This window comes from Camelus bactrianus, chromosome 26 (genome assembly GCF_048773025.1).
Source record: "Camelus bactrianus isolate YW-2024 breed Bactrian camel chromosome 26, ASM4877302v1, whole genome shotgun sequence".
Lineage (NCBI taxonomy): Eukaryota > Metazoa > Chordata > Mammalia > Artiodactyla > Camelidae > Camelus > Camelus bactrianus.
In genome coordinates this window covers 34164595-34181643 of record NC_133564.1, presented here as the reverse complement: position 1 = coordinate 34181643, position 17049 = coordinate 34164595, and the positions used below count along the sequence as shown (strand labels likewise).

General features: G+C 42.1%; 1 protein-coding gene across 6 annotated transcripts in view; it reads right to left on the bottom strand.

Moving 5' to 3' along the window:
- Positions 1–17049, bottom strand: part of LOC141575137 (uncharacterized) — a 60948-nt gene that overhangs the window by 26553 nt on the left and 17346 nt on the right. For all 6 annotated transcript variants that reach the window (XR_012502493.1, XM_074353642.1, XM_074353643.1 and 3 more), the window contains one exon: positions 15463–15595. Coding sequence is in view for 5 of the 6 variants with exons in the window: in XM_074353642.1 (XP_074209743.1) it covers positions 15463–15595 (133 nt within the window). In the remaining variant the exon portion in view is untranslated. The remainder of the gene's footprint in view (positions 1–15462; positions 15596–17049) is intronic.

Below are 17049 nucleotides of genomic sequence, written 5' to 3'. Positions count from 1 at the left end.
GGAAGCAGAGGCCGCCCCAGTCCAGGCCGCGGGGGAATAGGAAAGAAAACCCAGGGGCTTGCATCGGGCAGCCCTCATGCCAACGAGGCCACCGCCGGGACCCGCGACAGCAACGCATCCGCCTCACAGGAGCTGGCCTTGTCCTGAGAGCCCCTCGAAGATGCTCCCTGGCCGTCCAGAGACCTCTCACCTCCCGGAGCTGCACCTGCTTTCCCAAACCCGGGTGTAAGAGGCAGCGAAGATGCGGTGTTCAGGGACGACTAATGTGGGGAGGCGGGGGAGCACCATGAACCAGCGTGGCGGCCCCGGAGCCGCCTCACCTACACACCCCTCCCTCTGAACCTCCCCAGTTGCACAGCCCAGACCTCACCCGCCGACTCCCTGACCTGCGCGCCCCTACCAGCACCCGCTTACCTGCCTGGCGGCAGGAGCAGAGGCGACGGCTCCCGGCGGCCCACAACCCAGGCCGCTTTCCTCCTCCGGAGCTGGTCCAGGAGCGCCGGGCTCCTGCCCAGCTTCCCTGCGCTCTGGGCTCGCTCCCGCGTCTGTGCGCGTGCACGACCCTCCCCCTCCCGCCCTCAGCGCGGATGCCTGGCTGGGGCTCAGGCAGTAGGGACCCTGCGAGTGGGGCCGGGTACTGGGGCGGCGGGGCGGCAGGGCGGCGGGGCCGTGGGGCTGGCCAACTTCGTGGACCAGGCCAGCTGGGTCCCCAACTCCAACGCCCCCACCCTGCCACCCACAGGGTTCCGGCACCCAACTAGAACCACCACAGGAAGCTAATGAAGTTCCAATAACTAACACCAAATAAATGAAGATCTATCAACTTCAGGCAAAGAATTCAGAATAGGTGTCCACTTAAAGAAGTTCAGTGAACTACAAGAACACACAGATAGACAGCTAAATAAATCAGGAAAACAATGCATAAATAAAATGAGACATTCAACAAAGTAATTTAAAAAACTAGAAAGAACTATTTGTAGAGTTATGTATATAACTATAGAATTCAAGTAAACAAGAAAAAGTAAAGCATAGAAAGTATATTTAAAGCAACAATGGCTCAAAACTTCTTGGGGAGAGAAATGGACATTTAGACCTATGAGGCCCAAATAGCTTGAACCCAGATAGGCCTACATCAAGACATCTTACAATGAAACTGTCAAAAGTAAAAGACAAGGAAAGAAATTTGAAAGCAGCAAGGAAAAACGTGAGAAACAACACGTGAAGAGACCCCATAAGACTATCAGTGGATTTCTCAAGGGAAACATTTTAGCCCAGGGGTGATATATTCAAAATATTGAAAGAAAAAAATAGCGAACCAAGAATATTACACCTGGCAAATCTGTCCTTCAGAAATGAAAGAGTAACAAGGCCCTTGTCGTTCTAAAACCATTAAAACTGAAGGAGTTTATCACAACAGACCTGCCTTACAAAAATTGCTGAGATTGTGTGGAGGTGAAAATATGGTAATAAAATTTGTGAAAATGTAAGAAAGGATAAAACTTACTGTCAATAGTAAATATATATTCAAAATTAGAATCTGTAATATAGTAATGGTGATGTGCAATTCACTAACAACTTGTTTAAAAGCTAAACACCAAACAGTAAAATATTCATAACTACAATGTTATTAGTTATCAAATATAAAATAATTATAACATCAATAACTAAAATGTGAGAACAAGAAGAAATAAAAGTATAAAGTTTAGTAATGCTATTGAAAAGTTAGGTTTTTATCAATTCAAAATAGAGTGTTATAATTTTAAGATATTTTATGTAATAACTAGGGGAAAACCTGTACTAATTAAACAAAAGAAGATGATACATCAGTCAAACAACATTAATACCTAAAGACATCAAAAGACAAAAAAAGACAATAGAATACAAACTAAGTAACATTTGCAAAGCAGCCAGAAATCATTTAATAAAATGACAGTAGTACGTCCTTACCTATCAACAATTATTTTAAATGTAAATAGATTAATTGTTTCAATCAAAAGTCATAAAATAGCTGAAAGGATTAAAGAAAAAAACAAGTTTTAATGATACACTCCCCACGAGAACTTGCTTTAGCCTTAAAGACATGCATAGGGTGAGAGGAAGGAAAAAGATATTTTAATCAAATGACACCTCAAGAAAAGTGGAAGTAGCTATACTTAACATCATACAAAATATATTTTAAACAAAAATCATGTGAAGAGAGAAGGCCATTGAATAATAACAAAGAGGTCAATCCGTCAAGAAGGTATCACACTTGTACATATTTATGCACCTAATGCTGAAGTGCCCCAACATATGCAGCAGAACTAACGGAGCTACAAGGAGAAATAACAGCAACACAACACCAGCTAAGAACTCTAATACCCCACCTCAGCATTGGACAGATCATCTGGACAGGTAATCAGTAAGAAAACAGCAGATTTCAACCGAAAAGACATATAAAGAACTTTCTCTCTGACAATGGCAGAATATACATTCTTCTTAAGCAACATGAAACATTATCTATGACAGACCATACACTGGGTCACGAAATAACTCTTGGCAAATTCAAGCGGGTTGAAATCATACCAAGTATCTTCTCTGACTACAATGGTGTGAAAGTAGAAATAAATATCTTAAGGAACTAAAAAAAGAAAAAAAAAACTGATTCCAAAGTAAGGGGAAGGAAGGAAATAATAAAAATTAGAGCACAAATAAGTGAAATAGAGAACAGGAAAACAATTTTAAAAGATTAACAAAACAAAGAATAGATTCTTCAAAAGTTAAACAAAATTGACAAATCTTTAGCTAGACTAAACTAACCAAGGAAAAAAGAGAGAGGGCCCAAATCATTATAAATGAAGGAGGAGATATTTCAACCAATATCATAAACATAAAAAGGATAATAAGAAGCTACTGTGAACAATGATATTCCAATAAACCGGACAACCTAGAAGAAGTGGAAAAATTCTTAGAAATACACATTTCAAAGCTGAATCAGGAAGAAATACAGCATCTATCCAGGCTAAATACTAGCAAGGAGACTGAATCAGTGATCAGAAATCTCCCAACGAAGGAAAGCCCAGGACCAAGTGGTTTCACGTGTTTTATTTTACAAAACATTAAAAGAAAAAGTTAATGTCAACTTTTGTCAAACTTTTCCCAAAAAAACCCGGAGGAGAGAAGACTTCAAAACTCATTTTACAAGGTCAGCACCTCCCTGATAGCAATGCCAGAGAAGGACTTTACCAGCAAGGCAAACACAGGCCAATATTCCTGATGATGGTAGATGCCAAAATTATCAATAAAATACTTTCAAACCAAATTCAGCAGCACATTAAAAAGATCACTTACCATGATCACGTGGGATTTATCCCAGAAAATCCAGGATGGTTCAACATATGCAAATCAATCTATGTGATAAATTACATTAATAAAATGAATTTAAAAATCATATAATCATCTCAATAGATACAGAAAAAGTAGCTGACAAAATTCAAAATCTGTTTAAATAAGCACTTTTAACAAACTAGGTATTGAAGGAGCACACCTAACTACAATAAAGGCCATAGTGACAAGCCTACAGCTAACATCATACTTAATGGTGAAAGGTTGAAATCTCTTCTTCTAAAGTCAGGAACAAGACAAAGATGTCCATTCTCACCACTCCTATTCAACACAGTACTTGAAGTTCCAGCTAGACCAATCAAGAAAGAAGAAATAAGCCCCAGAATTGGAAAGGAAGAAGTTGTCAATTACCTCTATTTGCAAAGGGCATAATTTAATATATAGAAAACCCTAAAGACCTACCAAAAAACTTAAATCTATTCAACAAATTTAGTAAAGTTGCAGGATACAAAATTAACATTCAAAAATCAGTAGCATTCCCATACACTAACAGTGAATTATCTCAAAAACAAATAAAACAATTTCATTTATATTGGCATCAAAACAAACAAAAAGACTCAAGAACAAACTGAATCAAGGAGGTGAAATAGCTCTACACTGAAAATTATAAGACATTGATGAAATACATTGGAAAAGACACAGATATATGCAAAAGTATCCTATGTTCATGGATTAGAAGAATTAGAGGCACTTTCAAATATTTATTCTACCAAAAGTAATCTGTAGAGTCAGTGCAAACCCTATCGAGGTTCTAATGAAATCTTTACATCCTAGCATGTATATGGAACTACAAAGACCTCAAATAGTTAAAGCAACCCTGGGAAAGGACAAAGTAGAAGACATCACATTTCCTGATTCCAGGCTAGTTTACAAAAATATAGTGATCAAAAGAGTATGGTACCTGCATGAAAACAGACATAGTCCAATGGAACAAAATTGAGAGCCTAGAAGTAAACCCATGCATACAGCCAACTAATATTTGACAAGGGAGTCAATAATACTCAATGGAGAAAAGACAGTATCTTCAATAAGTGGTGTTGGGAAAACTGAATCTTTACATGCAAAGCAATAAAACTAGACTGATATCTTATACCATGACCAAAACTTAACTTGAAATGGATTTAAAAATGTAAATGTAACATCAGAAGTCCTAGAGGAAAACAGAAGAGAACAAGCTCCTTGACATGGGTTGTGGCAATAATTTTTTGGATGTGACACCTAAAGCATGAGCAACAAAATTAAAAATAAACAAGTGTCAACTGAAAAAATTCTACAGAACAACAACAAAAAATCAATGAAATGAAAAGACAAAATATGGAATGGGAAATATGTGCAAACCATGTATCTCATAAGGGGTTAATATCTAAAATATATAAAGAACTCATCATACAAATCAATACCAAAACCTCACAAATAATCCCATTTAAAAATGGACAAAGGACCCACAAAGACATTTTTCTAAAAAAGTAATATGAATAGCTGACAGGTACACGAAAAACATCACTAATCCTTAGAGAAAGGCAAATTAAAACCACAGTAAGATATCACTTCATGCCTGTTGAAATGGCTAGTATCAAAAAGACATGACATAACAAATGCTGGTAAGAATGTGAAGAAAAAGGAACTGCTGTGCACTAGTGGTGGGACCATATACCAGCACAACCACTATGGAAAACAGTATAAAAGTTCCTCAAAAAATTAAAAATAGAAAAACCATATGATCTAGTTATTCCACTTCTGGAATATACATCTGAAGGAAATGAAAACACTATGTCAAAGAGATATCTGCACACCATTGTAGCATTACTTACCATAGCCGAGACATGGAAATGACCTGTGTCCATCAAAAGATGAATGAATGAAGAAGTGGTGATATCTACCTACCTACCTATCTATCTATCTATCTATCTATCTATCTATCTATCTATCTATCTATCTATCTATGTAATGGAATATTAATCAACCATCAAAAAGGAGGAAATCCTGCCATTTCTGACAACATAGATGGGCATTGAGAGCACTGTGCTAAGTGAAATAGGTCAGATAGAAACTGACAAATACCACATTAATTTATGTACATGTGGAATCTAAAACAAATGAATTAACTCATTAAAAAAAAAAGAGAGAGAGCATACTACTGGTTACCAGAGGCCATGGGTGAAGGAAAGGAAGAAATGAATGAACTTGGTTAAAAATAAAAACTTTCAGTTATAAGATGAATAAGAACTAGGAATGTAATTTACAACATGAATATAGTTAACACTTTTGTTTGGTACGTATGAAAGTTTTTAAGATCATAAATCCTAAGAGTTCTCATCAAAAGGAAAATTATTTTTTTTCTTCTTTGTATCTATATGAGATGAAGGACATTAACTACATTTGCTGTGTTATTCCATGATATATGTGAGTCAAATCATTATGTTGTAGACCTTAAATTTATATAGTGGTGTTTCCCAATTGTACGTCAGTAAAACTGGGGGAAATATTTACATCAAAAAAAGAGTGAAAAGAAGCAGCAAATTTGGAGTACAACAATTTTGAACTCAGAATAAATAAAGAATTCTCATAAATCCATAAGAAAAGGACATCCAGTCCAATAGAAGAAAATGGCAGATGTCTATCAGTCATTGTCTTCATAATACTGCATAACAAGCAGGTGTCAGAGCTCAGGGGCACATAAGAATAAGTGTTTATTTCTCACTCATGTCTGCGGGTCAGCTGGGGCAACTCAACACTGTGTTTCATTCTATGGGCCAAGCTGATAAATAGTATAAACAATGGCTACTTGGAGTTTTTATCTCATGGCTTGGCCAAATGCTCAAGTGGGCCAGCCCAGACACACAAGCACACTTCAAGTTGTTATTCACATTACTTTCATTCACATACCATTGGCCAAAACAAATGGCTGACCAAACCCACCAGCAAGAGGAAGGAAACCACACCCCTTCCAGCAAAATGCTGTACTCATCTAACAAGGACATCTGCAACAATATTACAGGGGAGTGAAAAAATCAGTCAGCTACGTACAAGAAAAGGAATTTTACAAATTAACAAACCAAATGAGGAAATACATGAAAATTTGCTCAAAACCATTAGCATCAGGAAAGAGGAAATTCAAAATCAAAATAAAGTATCAACTTACATGTATTAATTTAGCAAAAAATGAAAAGTTAAACGCCAACTGCTGGCAAGGATGAAGAACAATGGAAATTCTTGTAAAGTTTCTCAATGTTAGGAAAACAAATTGGCTTTATCTACTAAAGTTGAGCGGGCACATACTCTACATCCCAGCAGTTATACCTCTGGGTATAGAAGCTGGAAAGTCTTGGCACGTATCCCTGGAAACATATACTATAAGAAATGTTACAGTAGTTGTGTTTCTATCATACACACACACAAACACAAAGCAACCAGAAACACTGGGAACACACGAGGTGCTCATCATGGAAGAACAGGTGGATGGATAAGTATACTATGGAAGATTCATAAAACATTTCATTCAGGAAGTGAAAATGGAAAACTACTTCTACATATTTCAGCATGGACGTAACTCACTAAGATAATGCTGAATAATGAAGTGATAAAACAACATAATTTCCAGCTACAGTTAAAACATAGAAAAGTAAAGAGTCTATCATTTAGGAGTATATGAAGTGAAATATTTCACATATATTTTTTTACACAGGGAGTAAAATATAATAAGATATATATATGACACTGAATACATAGAGCAATTCTTAGTCTAGGGGTAAGAAACACAGAAACCAAGAGGGAACTGAAACACAATCAGGAAGAGGCACGTGGTGGATGTGCCGGTGATGTTTATTTTCATTGATCAGGGGTATACATGCCTATCACCATTGCTATTATTGATACAATTATTTGTATCTTGTGTGTATATATGTCATAAATCTTCACTTGTATCTTATAATTTAAAATATATAAATAATATGAAATAGTGATTGAGGATGTTTAATTCATTTGTAACTTTAAAGGAAATCTAAAAGTTATTTTTTAAAGAGTTCTTTTGAATTTGTTTCTATTTTTACAAATCATTCCAGGTAAAATCAAATAGAAGTAGATTGAAATAGAAATACACAGTGAAATAAAATACAAATAGAAATATACTGATTGAAATGGAAGTATACATCTAATATAATAATAATCAGAGTTAAAATTCCACTCATAAATAATCTAACGCAATTATCAACTCAATTCATTATGTATTTCAAGTGACCCACTTCAATTCTGTAATTTAAGAAGTCCTGGTTATTCCTCTGTGCCCATTGCCACAGTCCCTGGTTACAGCCACCTCTTCCCTTTCTTTAATGGGCTCTGATTTCTTTAATGGGCTTTGGGCTTTAATTTAGGCTAGATGTGTCCTTCTATCCTTTCCCAGCATATCTTTAGTCCTGTGGGTAAGTTCCTTCTCTTGGGTGAACTACATTTTCAGAGGCCTCAATGCTCCTTAATGGGCTTGTAGGACCAGACATTTCATAAGAGGGCACCAAGCCCATGAGGGAAGGAGAATCGTTCCTACTGCTGGATTGATGCTCGAAATTTATAGTCTGCTTTACAGGTCACAGATCCATCATCTCATACACACACTATCCTCTCTCCCAGAGTTTGATTATCCTCCAGGGCATTTTGCTCAGAGCTTCAGTCTTCCGAAGTGCACCTGTCACATCAGGCCTTGGTCTATCAGCTTCAAACCAAAATACTGTGAGGTCTATCTCGCATTTCCTTTTTCTTCTTACTGTGTAATCACTATAAATAAACTTTCATGTGGAAAAGAAAATAATTAATGGTATAGTTTTCATTGCTAAGAAAGGAAAAAAAATCTTCAAACAACACATTGGACATGCTTGTAGATGAATACCATACAAGCCAGAGACCAAAAGGTACTTCCAGAAAATTTCTTTCAGCACAGCTTTACATTGGAAAGAGTGAGCAATGCAAAAATGCATTTGCTTTGCTGTGCTCAAACTTTGAAGATTTATTGTTATATAAATGAACTAGAAGTTCTTGAACATGTGAGATCTCATGAAAACGCATTAATGAACATACATGCAATATTTTTAAAGTGAGAGTCACATTATACACTTCCAAGTTGCTCTAGGTCAACTTTTCCACTGAACCAGCAACTGGATCTTGAAAATTTGTTGAAAAGACTAGTAGAGGAATAAAGCTAATTCTGTACCCTAAAGAGAAAAAACAAAGGTGCTCTTCTACTAGGAACGTTCTGAGGGACCGATAAGCACATAGCCTGTTTTATCATGTTGATATTTTTAGTGATCGACAGATCAGTCATCGTCAAGGAATCTACAAAGGTTTTTCTGCTAATTAGTGAAACTGACTACCTTTCCCTAAGCACATTCTAGAGTTTTTCTCTTAGGATTCAACTAATCAGTAACAGTGCTTTGACTGTCACCCTGTCCTCAGAGTTCTCAGGAACAACATCCCTCATGTCCTTGTAAAGAGAAGACTACAGAATGCGGTTGGGGGAAACAGTCTCTTTAGAAAAATGGTTCTAAACTTCAGTCCTGTGCTTAAAGAGGGGACACTAAGACAGATTACAAATCCATGTTCTTCAAGTTTGACTAGCAGAGGATAAGGTCAATTTAAATTTCCCCTTGGTGGGAAGTTCACATTTAGGGAAAGCACATATACTAAAACTGGAAAGATACATTAGCATGGCCCCTGAGCAAGACACACATATTCATGAAGTGATCCAACATCAGACCTAAATCATAAAAACTAGAAGAAAACTTAAGCATTAACAACTTGACTTCAGTCCTGATGATTATATTTAAGGTTTGACACTGCAAGCAAAGGCAACAAAAGCCAAAATAAACAGCTGGGGTTACATCAAACTAAAAAGCTTCTGTACAGCAAAGGAGACCATCAACAAGATAAAAGCAACCTACTGAATGGGAGAAACTATTGGCAAATCCTACTTCTAACAAGGAGTTACTATTCAAAATACATAGAGAACTCATGCAACTTCACAGGGAAAACAAACAATCTGATTTACAAATTGACGGAAAATCTGAATACCCATTTTTCCAAAGGAGACATGCAGACAGATAACAGGGACAAGAAAAGGGACAAAACATCACTATCATCAGAGAAATGCAAATCAGAACCACAAGGAGAGATCACCTGACACATGTCAGGACAGCTGTGAGCAAAAAGACAAGAAATAATAAGACTTGGCAAGGGTGTGGAGAAAAGGGAACCCTGGTGCACTATTGATAGGAATGTAAATTCGTGTAGCCACGATGGAAATATGGAGAGTTCTTAAAAAATTAAAATAGATTCATGTGATCCAGCAATTCCACTTCTGAGTATTTGTCCAAAGGACATAAAAACGCTATGAAGAGATAACTGCACCCCATGTTCATTGCAGCATTACTGACAATAGCCAAGATACAAAAACAACCTGAGTGTCCATCTGTGGATGAATGGATAACAAATGTGATACACACGCAGAGAGAGAGGAATATTATTCAGCTATAATAATTCAGCCACTTTCCCAAACCCGCACATGAGCTGCAGCAGAGAAAGACGCAGGATTCAGTGATTACCAATCTGGGGGAAGGTGGCACCCCAACCAGGGCAGCGGCCCGGGACCCGCCTCAGGGTCTGAACGGGACGTGTGGCCCGGACCTCACCCACACACCCCTCCCTGTGCGCCTCCCCAACGGCACAGCCCAGGCCTCACCCGCCGGCTCCCCGACCCGCGCGCCCCCACCAGCGCCCCTTATCTGCTCGGCGGCGGCAGCGGAGGCGACGGCACGCAGCGGCCCAGACCCCAGGCCGCGTTCCTCCTCCGGGAGCTGGTCCAAGGGCACCAGGCTCCCACCCAGCTTCCCCGCGCTCTGTGCCTCTGTGCGCGCTCCCGCGTCTGTGCGCGTGCGAGCCCCTCCCCTCCCGCCCGCAGCCCGGACGCCTGACTGGGACTCTTGCATTAGGGATGCTGCGAGCGGGGCCGGGTGCTGGGGCGGTGGAGCGGTGGGGCGGCGGGGCTGGCCAACCTCGTGGACGGGCCAGCCGGGTCCCCAGCCCCAACGCCCCCACCCTGCCACCCACAGGGTTCGGGCACCCAACTAGAACCACCACAGGCCCCGGGGCCAGGCCACACCCCCAGCCCCATTACCCCTGCTCGCCTCCTCCCACCCAGTCACTGCCTCTCCACCCCAGACCAGGCCTGGCCCCTGATTGATAGCACCCCCAAGACATGGCTCTTTCTCCTCACACAGAAGTCCCCGCCCCAACACTGCGCCCCACTAGGTCCTAAGCTATAGCCCCCACAAACCAAGCTGACCCCTCATGCCTCACCCCAGGTCCCCCCACCATTCAGAGATAGTCCCCTCACCCTTCACCCCGGAATTGCACCCCCATTCCTCAGCTGGGTCTCCTCACTCCAAGTGGCCCTCACCCCGGGCCGGCCCCCCTCACCCCACAGCTGGGTCACTTCCACTCCCAGTGACCCCCTCACCCCTCAGTCTGTCCTCCCATCACTGCGGGATCCCCCCACACCCAGATTGCAACCCTAACCCAGCTGACCCCCTCACCCCTCACTTCGCAGGGGCAGGGCCATCCTGGCTCCGATCACCATGGCAAAAGCAGTGTGCAGGTGCAAAGCCCTGTGTCCCAGGCTCCCGGGCCAGGGTGGGCAGGGCTGGAGGCCATTCCAATTCCCGCCTGGGTGCCCTGCCCCACACCCCCCAACACTTCCACCCTGCACCACCACCACTCCCTCCCCACCCCAGCCCAGTGCCCAGTGCCTCATCTGAGCCTATGGAGCAGGGTGGTCCTTGGTTGCACAGTGCTTACCAGTGGGCTCTGGGTGGTTGATGGCGCTGCTGGGATGGACAGCAGGCAGCAGCACCCGTGGCATCGGCAGAGGAGGGGGGCTTCCCTGGGAGAGCCAGTGGACTTGCTCTAATCTCCACTGCTGCCTGGCCTGGGGGAAGGCTCTGCTGCGCAGGCTTCTTGCAAAGAATTTCTCCTTGTCAGCCTGCTCCTGGGAGGCAGGCAGAGTGTGGACAGGGGAGGATGATGGCAGCAGCAGCAACTGTAGGACTGGGGCTGCCCCATGCTAGAGCTGGAATTTGCTCCCATTTCCCACTTTCACTGTCGCTGTCACTGTCGCTGTCCCTGCCCCAGCACACTGACGGCACCAAGCTCGCCTCTCAGGAGCAGGCTGACCTGAAGACATGCCTCCAGTGAACCTGGGGCAGCAGAGGATGTCCCCAGGCCAGGCGGCCAGGAAGATGGGAGTAAATGCAAGGGTTTGCATGCGGCAGCCTCACCTCCACCGTCACCACCGCCCTCGCCCCTGACTGCACCATATCAGCCTCCTGGTAGCAGACTGACCTAAGGACCTGGGTCCAGTCAACCTGGAGCAACAGAGACTACTCCCAGGGCCAGGCTGCAGGGGAGATGGGAGCAAATGACTGGCTCCCAAGGGGCAGCCCCCCTCCTCCCACCGCTGCTACTGCCGCTGCCACCCTCCTAGCCCCCTGACCGCACTGAGCCTGTGGCCTTACCAACGTGCGCATAGAGGGAACACACCCCAATGTAATCAAAGCTATTTATGATAAACCTACAACCAGCATCATACTCTACAAGAAAAGCTGAAAGCCTGTCTGCTAAAATCTGGAACAAGACAACGATGCCCACTCTCAACACTTCTATTCAATATAGTATTGGCAGTCCTAGTACAGCAACTGGACAAGAAAAAGAAAGAAAAATGATCCAAATTGGGAAAGAAGAGGTAAAACTGTCATTATGTCTGGAGGACATGATACTACATACAGAAAACCCTAAAGGCACCACATAAAAAACACCTAGAGCTGACGAAAGATTCGGCAAGGTAGCAGAATACAACAGCAACATACAGAAATCAGTGGCATTTCTTTACATGAAAGTACTAATCACTTTTAAATCCGCATCCCCCAAAATAAAATACTCAGGAGTAAATCTGACCCAGGAAGTGAAAGACTTCTATGCGGAGACCTACAAAACCCTGACTAAGGAAATTAAGGAGGACTTAGAGAAATGGAAGGACATCCCATGTTCTTGCATTGGAAGAATTAAGCATGTTCAAACGGCCATGCTGCCCAAGGCAGCCTACAGATTTAATGCAACCCCTATCTAATTACCCAGGATATTTTTCACAAAAATACATCAAATCATCCTAAAACTCATATGGAATCACCAAAGACCCAGAATTACCACAGCATTCCTGAAGACAAAGAACAATGCTGGAGGAATAACCCTCCGAGACTTCAAACAATACTACAGAGCTACAATTAAAACAGCACGGTGTTGGTACAAAAACAGACCTACAGGATCAATGGAACAGGATAGAAAGTCCAGGAATAAACCGACACACATATGGTCAATTGATCAATGACAAAGGAGGCAAGAGTATACAATGGAGAAAAGACAGTCTCTTCAATAAATGCTGCTGGGAAAGCTGGACAGCTACCTGTAAAAGACTGAAATGAGAACATTCTCCAACATCATGTACAAAAATAAACTCAAAATGGATTAAAGACCTCAATGTGAGACCAGATACTATACAACTCCTAGTGGAAAACACAGGCCCAACACTCACGGACATCCATTACAGCAATGCATTTTTTGAACCTGGAATATTGGAGATAAAAGCAAAAATAAACAGATGGGATCTAACTAAACTTCAAAGCTTTTGCTAAACTAAGGATGCCATCGACAAAACAAAAAAACAACCTACAGAATGGGAGAAAAATCTTTGCAAATGATGTGACTGACAGGAGACGAATTTCCAAAATATACAAACAGCTCATGTACCTTCATAGCAAAAAAAAAAACAAGCAACCCAATCCAAAAATAGGCAGAAGACCTAAACAAGCAATTCTCCAATAAAGACATACAAATGGCCAACAGACACGTGAAAAAATGCTTAGCATCACTAATCATCAGAGAAATGCAGATCAAAACTGCAATGCGTTATCACCTTACACCAGCCAGAATGGCCATCATTGAAAAGTGTACAGATGACAGATGCTGGAGGGGGTATGGAGAAAAGGGAACCCTCCCACACTGTTGGTGGGAGTGCAGACTGGTGCAGCCACTATGGAGGACAGTATGGAGGTTCCTTGAAAAACTGAAAATAGACCTACCATGTGATCCAACAATCCCACTCCTGGGTATATATCCAAAGAAAAATAAATTTCAAAAAGACACATGCACCCCAATGCTCACAGCAGCACTCTTTACGACAGCCAAGACATGGAAACACCCCAAACGTCCATTGACAGATGACTGGAGAAAGAAGATGTGGTACATACATACATACATGTGGAACACTACTCAGCCACACAAAAACAAGAAAATAATGCCATTTGCAGCCATATGGATGGACCTGAAGATTGTCGTTCCAAGTGAAGTGGGCCAGAAAGAGAAAGAAAAATGCCATATGACATCATTTATATGAGGAATCTAAAAAGTAATAATAATAAGGCTGCAAATGGGCTAGTAATCATTTTGATTTCTTGAGTATGTGTAAGCACATCTGACTGTCCTTTAGGATCGGATTCTTATTTCGTAGTTGGCTTTATTCCTTTGGTAACTATGTAAGTTTCAAAATGTAGTCTCTTCTTAGAATCGGTAAGTGGTACACATACGTAAACTAAAAGACAAAAAACGTGCAGTATACTGTGTATATGTCTCTACATGCAATAGAATGCGTATGTGCAGTCAGACTGTAGTAATTCGACCTAATAAAACTGGAAAAGGAGGGGAAAAAAGACAGACATATGGGTCAATGGAACAGAATACAGAGCCCAGAAAAAACCCCAAAACTTTTGGTCAATTAAGCTTTGAAAAAGGAGGCAAGAACATACAGTGGAGTAAAGACAGTCTCTTCAGCAAATGATGTAGGGAAAACTGGACAGCTGCAGGTAAATCAAGGAAGTTAGAATAGTCCCTCACACCCTACACAGAAATAAATGCAAAATGGCTTCAAGACTTAAACATAAGACAAGACACTGTATACCTCTTAGAAGAACACATAGGCAAAATATTATCTGACACACACATCAGCCAAGTTCTCCTAGGGCAGTCCACACAAGCAATAGAAACAAAAGCACAAAGAAACAAACAAATGGGACCAAACTGAATTTATCAGCTTTTGCACAGCAAAGGAAACCATAAGCAACACAAAACGACAACCTACCAGATGGGAGAAAATATTTGCAAAAGGTGAGACTGACAAGAGGTTAATTTCCAGAATACAGAAGCAGTTCACACAACTGAATAACCAAAAATCAACCCAATCCAAAAATGGGCAGAGGAGGAGCTAAAGAAGCAATTCTCCTATGAACACATACAAGTGGCCAGTAATAGGCACATGAAAAGAGGCTCAATGCTGCTGTTCTTTTATCAAAGGAAACTAGTCAAAACTACAATGAGGTGTCACCTCACACCAGTCAGAATGGCCATTATGCAAAAGTCCACAAAGGAGAAATGCTGGATAGGCAGTGGAGAAAAGGGAAGCCTCCTGCACTGTTAGTGGGAATGTAGTTTCGTGCAGCCACTGTGGAAAACAGGACAGGAGGGAGATTCCCCAAAAGATGAAAAACACACTTGTCAAAAGCTTTTGATCTCAGGGGCAGGCCAACAAACTCCCAAAGGCCCAGGCCTCGCCCATTATTCCGCCCCAGGACGCCTGTGCCCAGGACGGTCCGGGGCGGCCTCCGCTCCCAGGGCAGGTCCACCTGCGCGGGAAGGCCACGACCTGAGGGCCAGCCCTGGGCCCTCCCATCTCCCGGAGCTGCTCCGACTTTCCCAAACCCGCATATGAGCTGCAGCACAGAAAGACGCAGCATTCAGTGATTACTAAAGTGGCGGGGAGGGGGCGCCGCAACCGGGGCAGCGGGCCTGGACCCGCCTCAGGATCCTGACGGCCACGCGGCCTGGGCCTCACCTCCGCACCCCTCCCTCCCTGTGCGCCTCCCCAGCTGCACAGCCCTGGCCTCACCCGCCGGCTCCTCGACCCGCGCGCGCCCACCAGCGCCCCCTTACCTGCTCGGCGTTGGCAGCAGAAGCGACAGCAAGCGGTCGCCGAGGCCCCAGGCCGCGTTGCTCCTCCGGGAGCCGGTCCAGGAGCACCCGGCTCCCGCCCAGCGTCCGCGGGCTCCGGGCGCGCTCCCGCGTCCTACGATGAAGGAGGCAAGAATATACAATGGAGAAGAGACAGTCTCTTCAGCAAATGGTGCTGGGAAAACTGGACAGCTGCCTGTAAATCAATGAAGTTAGAATACTCCCTCACACCCTACACAGAAATAAACTGAAAATGACTTAAAGACAAACATGCAGACAAGACACTATACACCGCTTAGAAGAAAACAGGCAAAACATTACCCAACATACATCTCAGCAATGTTCTCCTAGGGCAGTCTACCCCAGCAATAGAAATAAAAGCACAAATAAACAAATGGGACTTAACTGAACTTACAAGCTTTTGCACAGTAAAGGAAACCATAAGCAAAACAAAACGCAACCTGCGGAACGGGAAAAAATATCTGTAAATGTTTGACTGACAAAGGCTTAATTTCCCAAATATATAAACAGCTCTTAAAATTTAATAACAAAAAACAAACAACCCAATCCAAAAATGTCAGAAGACCTAAACAAGAATTTCTCCAATGAAGACTACAAATGGCCAATAGGCACTTGAAAAAAATGCTCAGTATCACTAATTATCAAAAGAAATGGAAATCAAAACTATAAAACACCAGTCAGAATGGCCATCACTCAAAAGTTCATGAATGATAAAACCTGGAGAGGATGTGGAGAAAAGGGAACCCTCTTACCCCGCTGGTGGGAATGTAGTTTGGTGTAGCCATTATGGAAAACAGTATGGAAATTCCTGAAAAAACTGAAAATAGACTTTCCCTATGATCCAGCAATCCCACTTTTGGACATATATCCAGAAGAAACTCTAATTCAAAGAGATACATGCACCCCAATGTTCATAGCAGCACTATTTACAATAGCCAGGACATGGAAGCAACCAGCCATTGACATATCAATGGGTAAAGAAAATGTGGTATATATACACAATGGAATATCACTCAGGCATGAAAAGGAATGAAATAATGCCATTTATAGCAACATAGATGGACCTAGAGATTATCATACTAAGTGAATTAAATCAAAGAAAAATATCATATGACATCACTTATATGTGGAATCTAAAAGAATAACACAAATGAACTCATTTACAATACAGAAAGAGACTCACAGATGTAGAAAACAAACACGGTTATCAGGGGAAAGGTGGAGGGAGGGATAAACTGGCAGTTACACATAGGTGGTGTTACTAGACACAAGACAGTAATCTTAGGCACAGTGTTCTATCAGACAAATATTCTTATACTCAGAGGGTCGTGGATGTGGTAAATATTCAATAGACTTGTAAAACGCTGTTTTCTTAGGCTTCTTTAAGCTTGTCTATAACCACTGTTCTAAGACAAAATAGAGAATCCCTTTCACTATGCATGTAAAGTCTTGCTTCCATGTCAGAGATACATAAATACACATGGCTGTTGCTACCTGTTATGTGAAAGAAACTTTAAACTTTAGTCAGAGTGTTCTTGCACTCTGGAA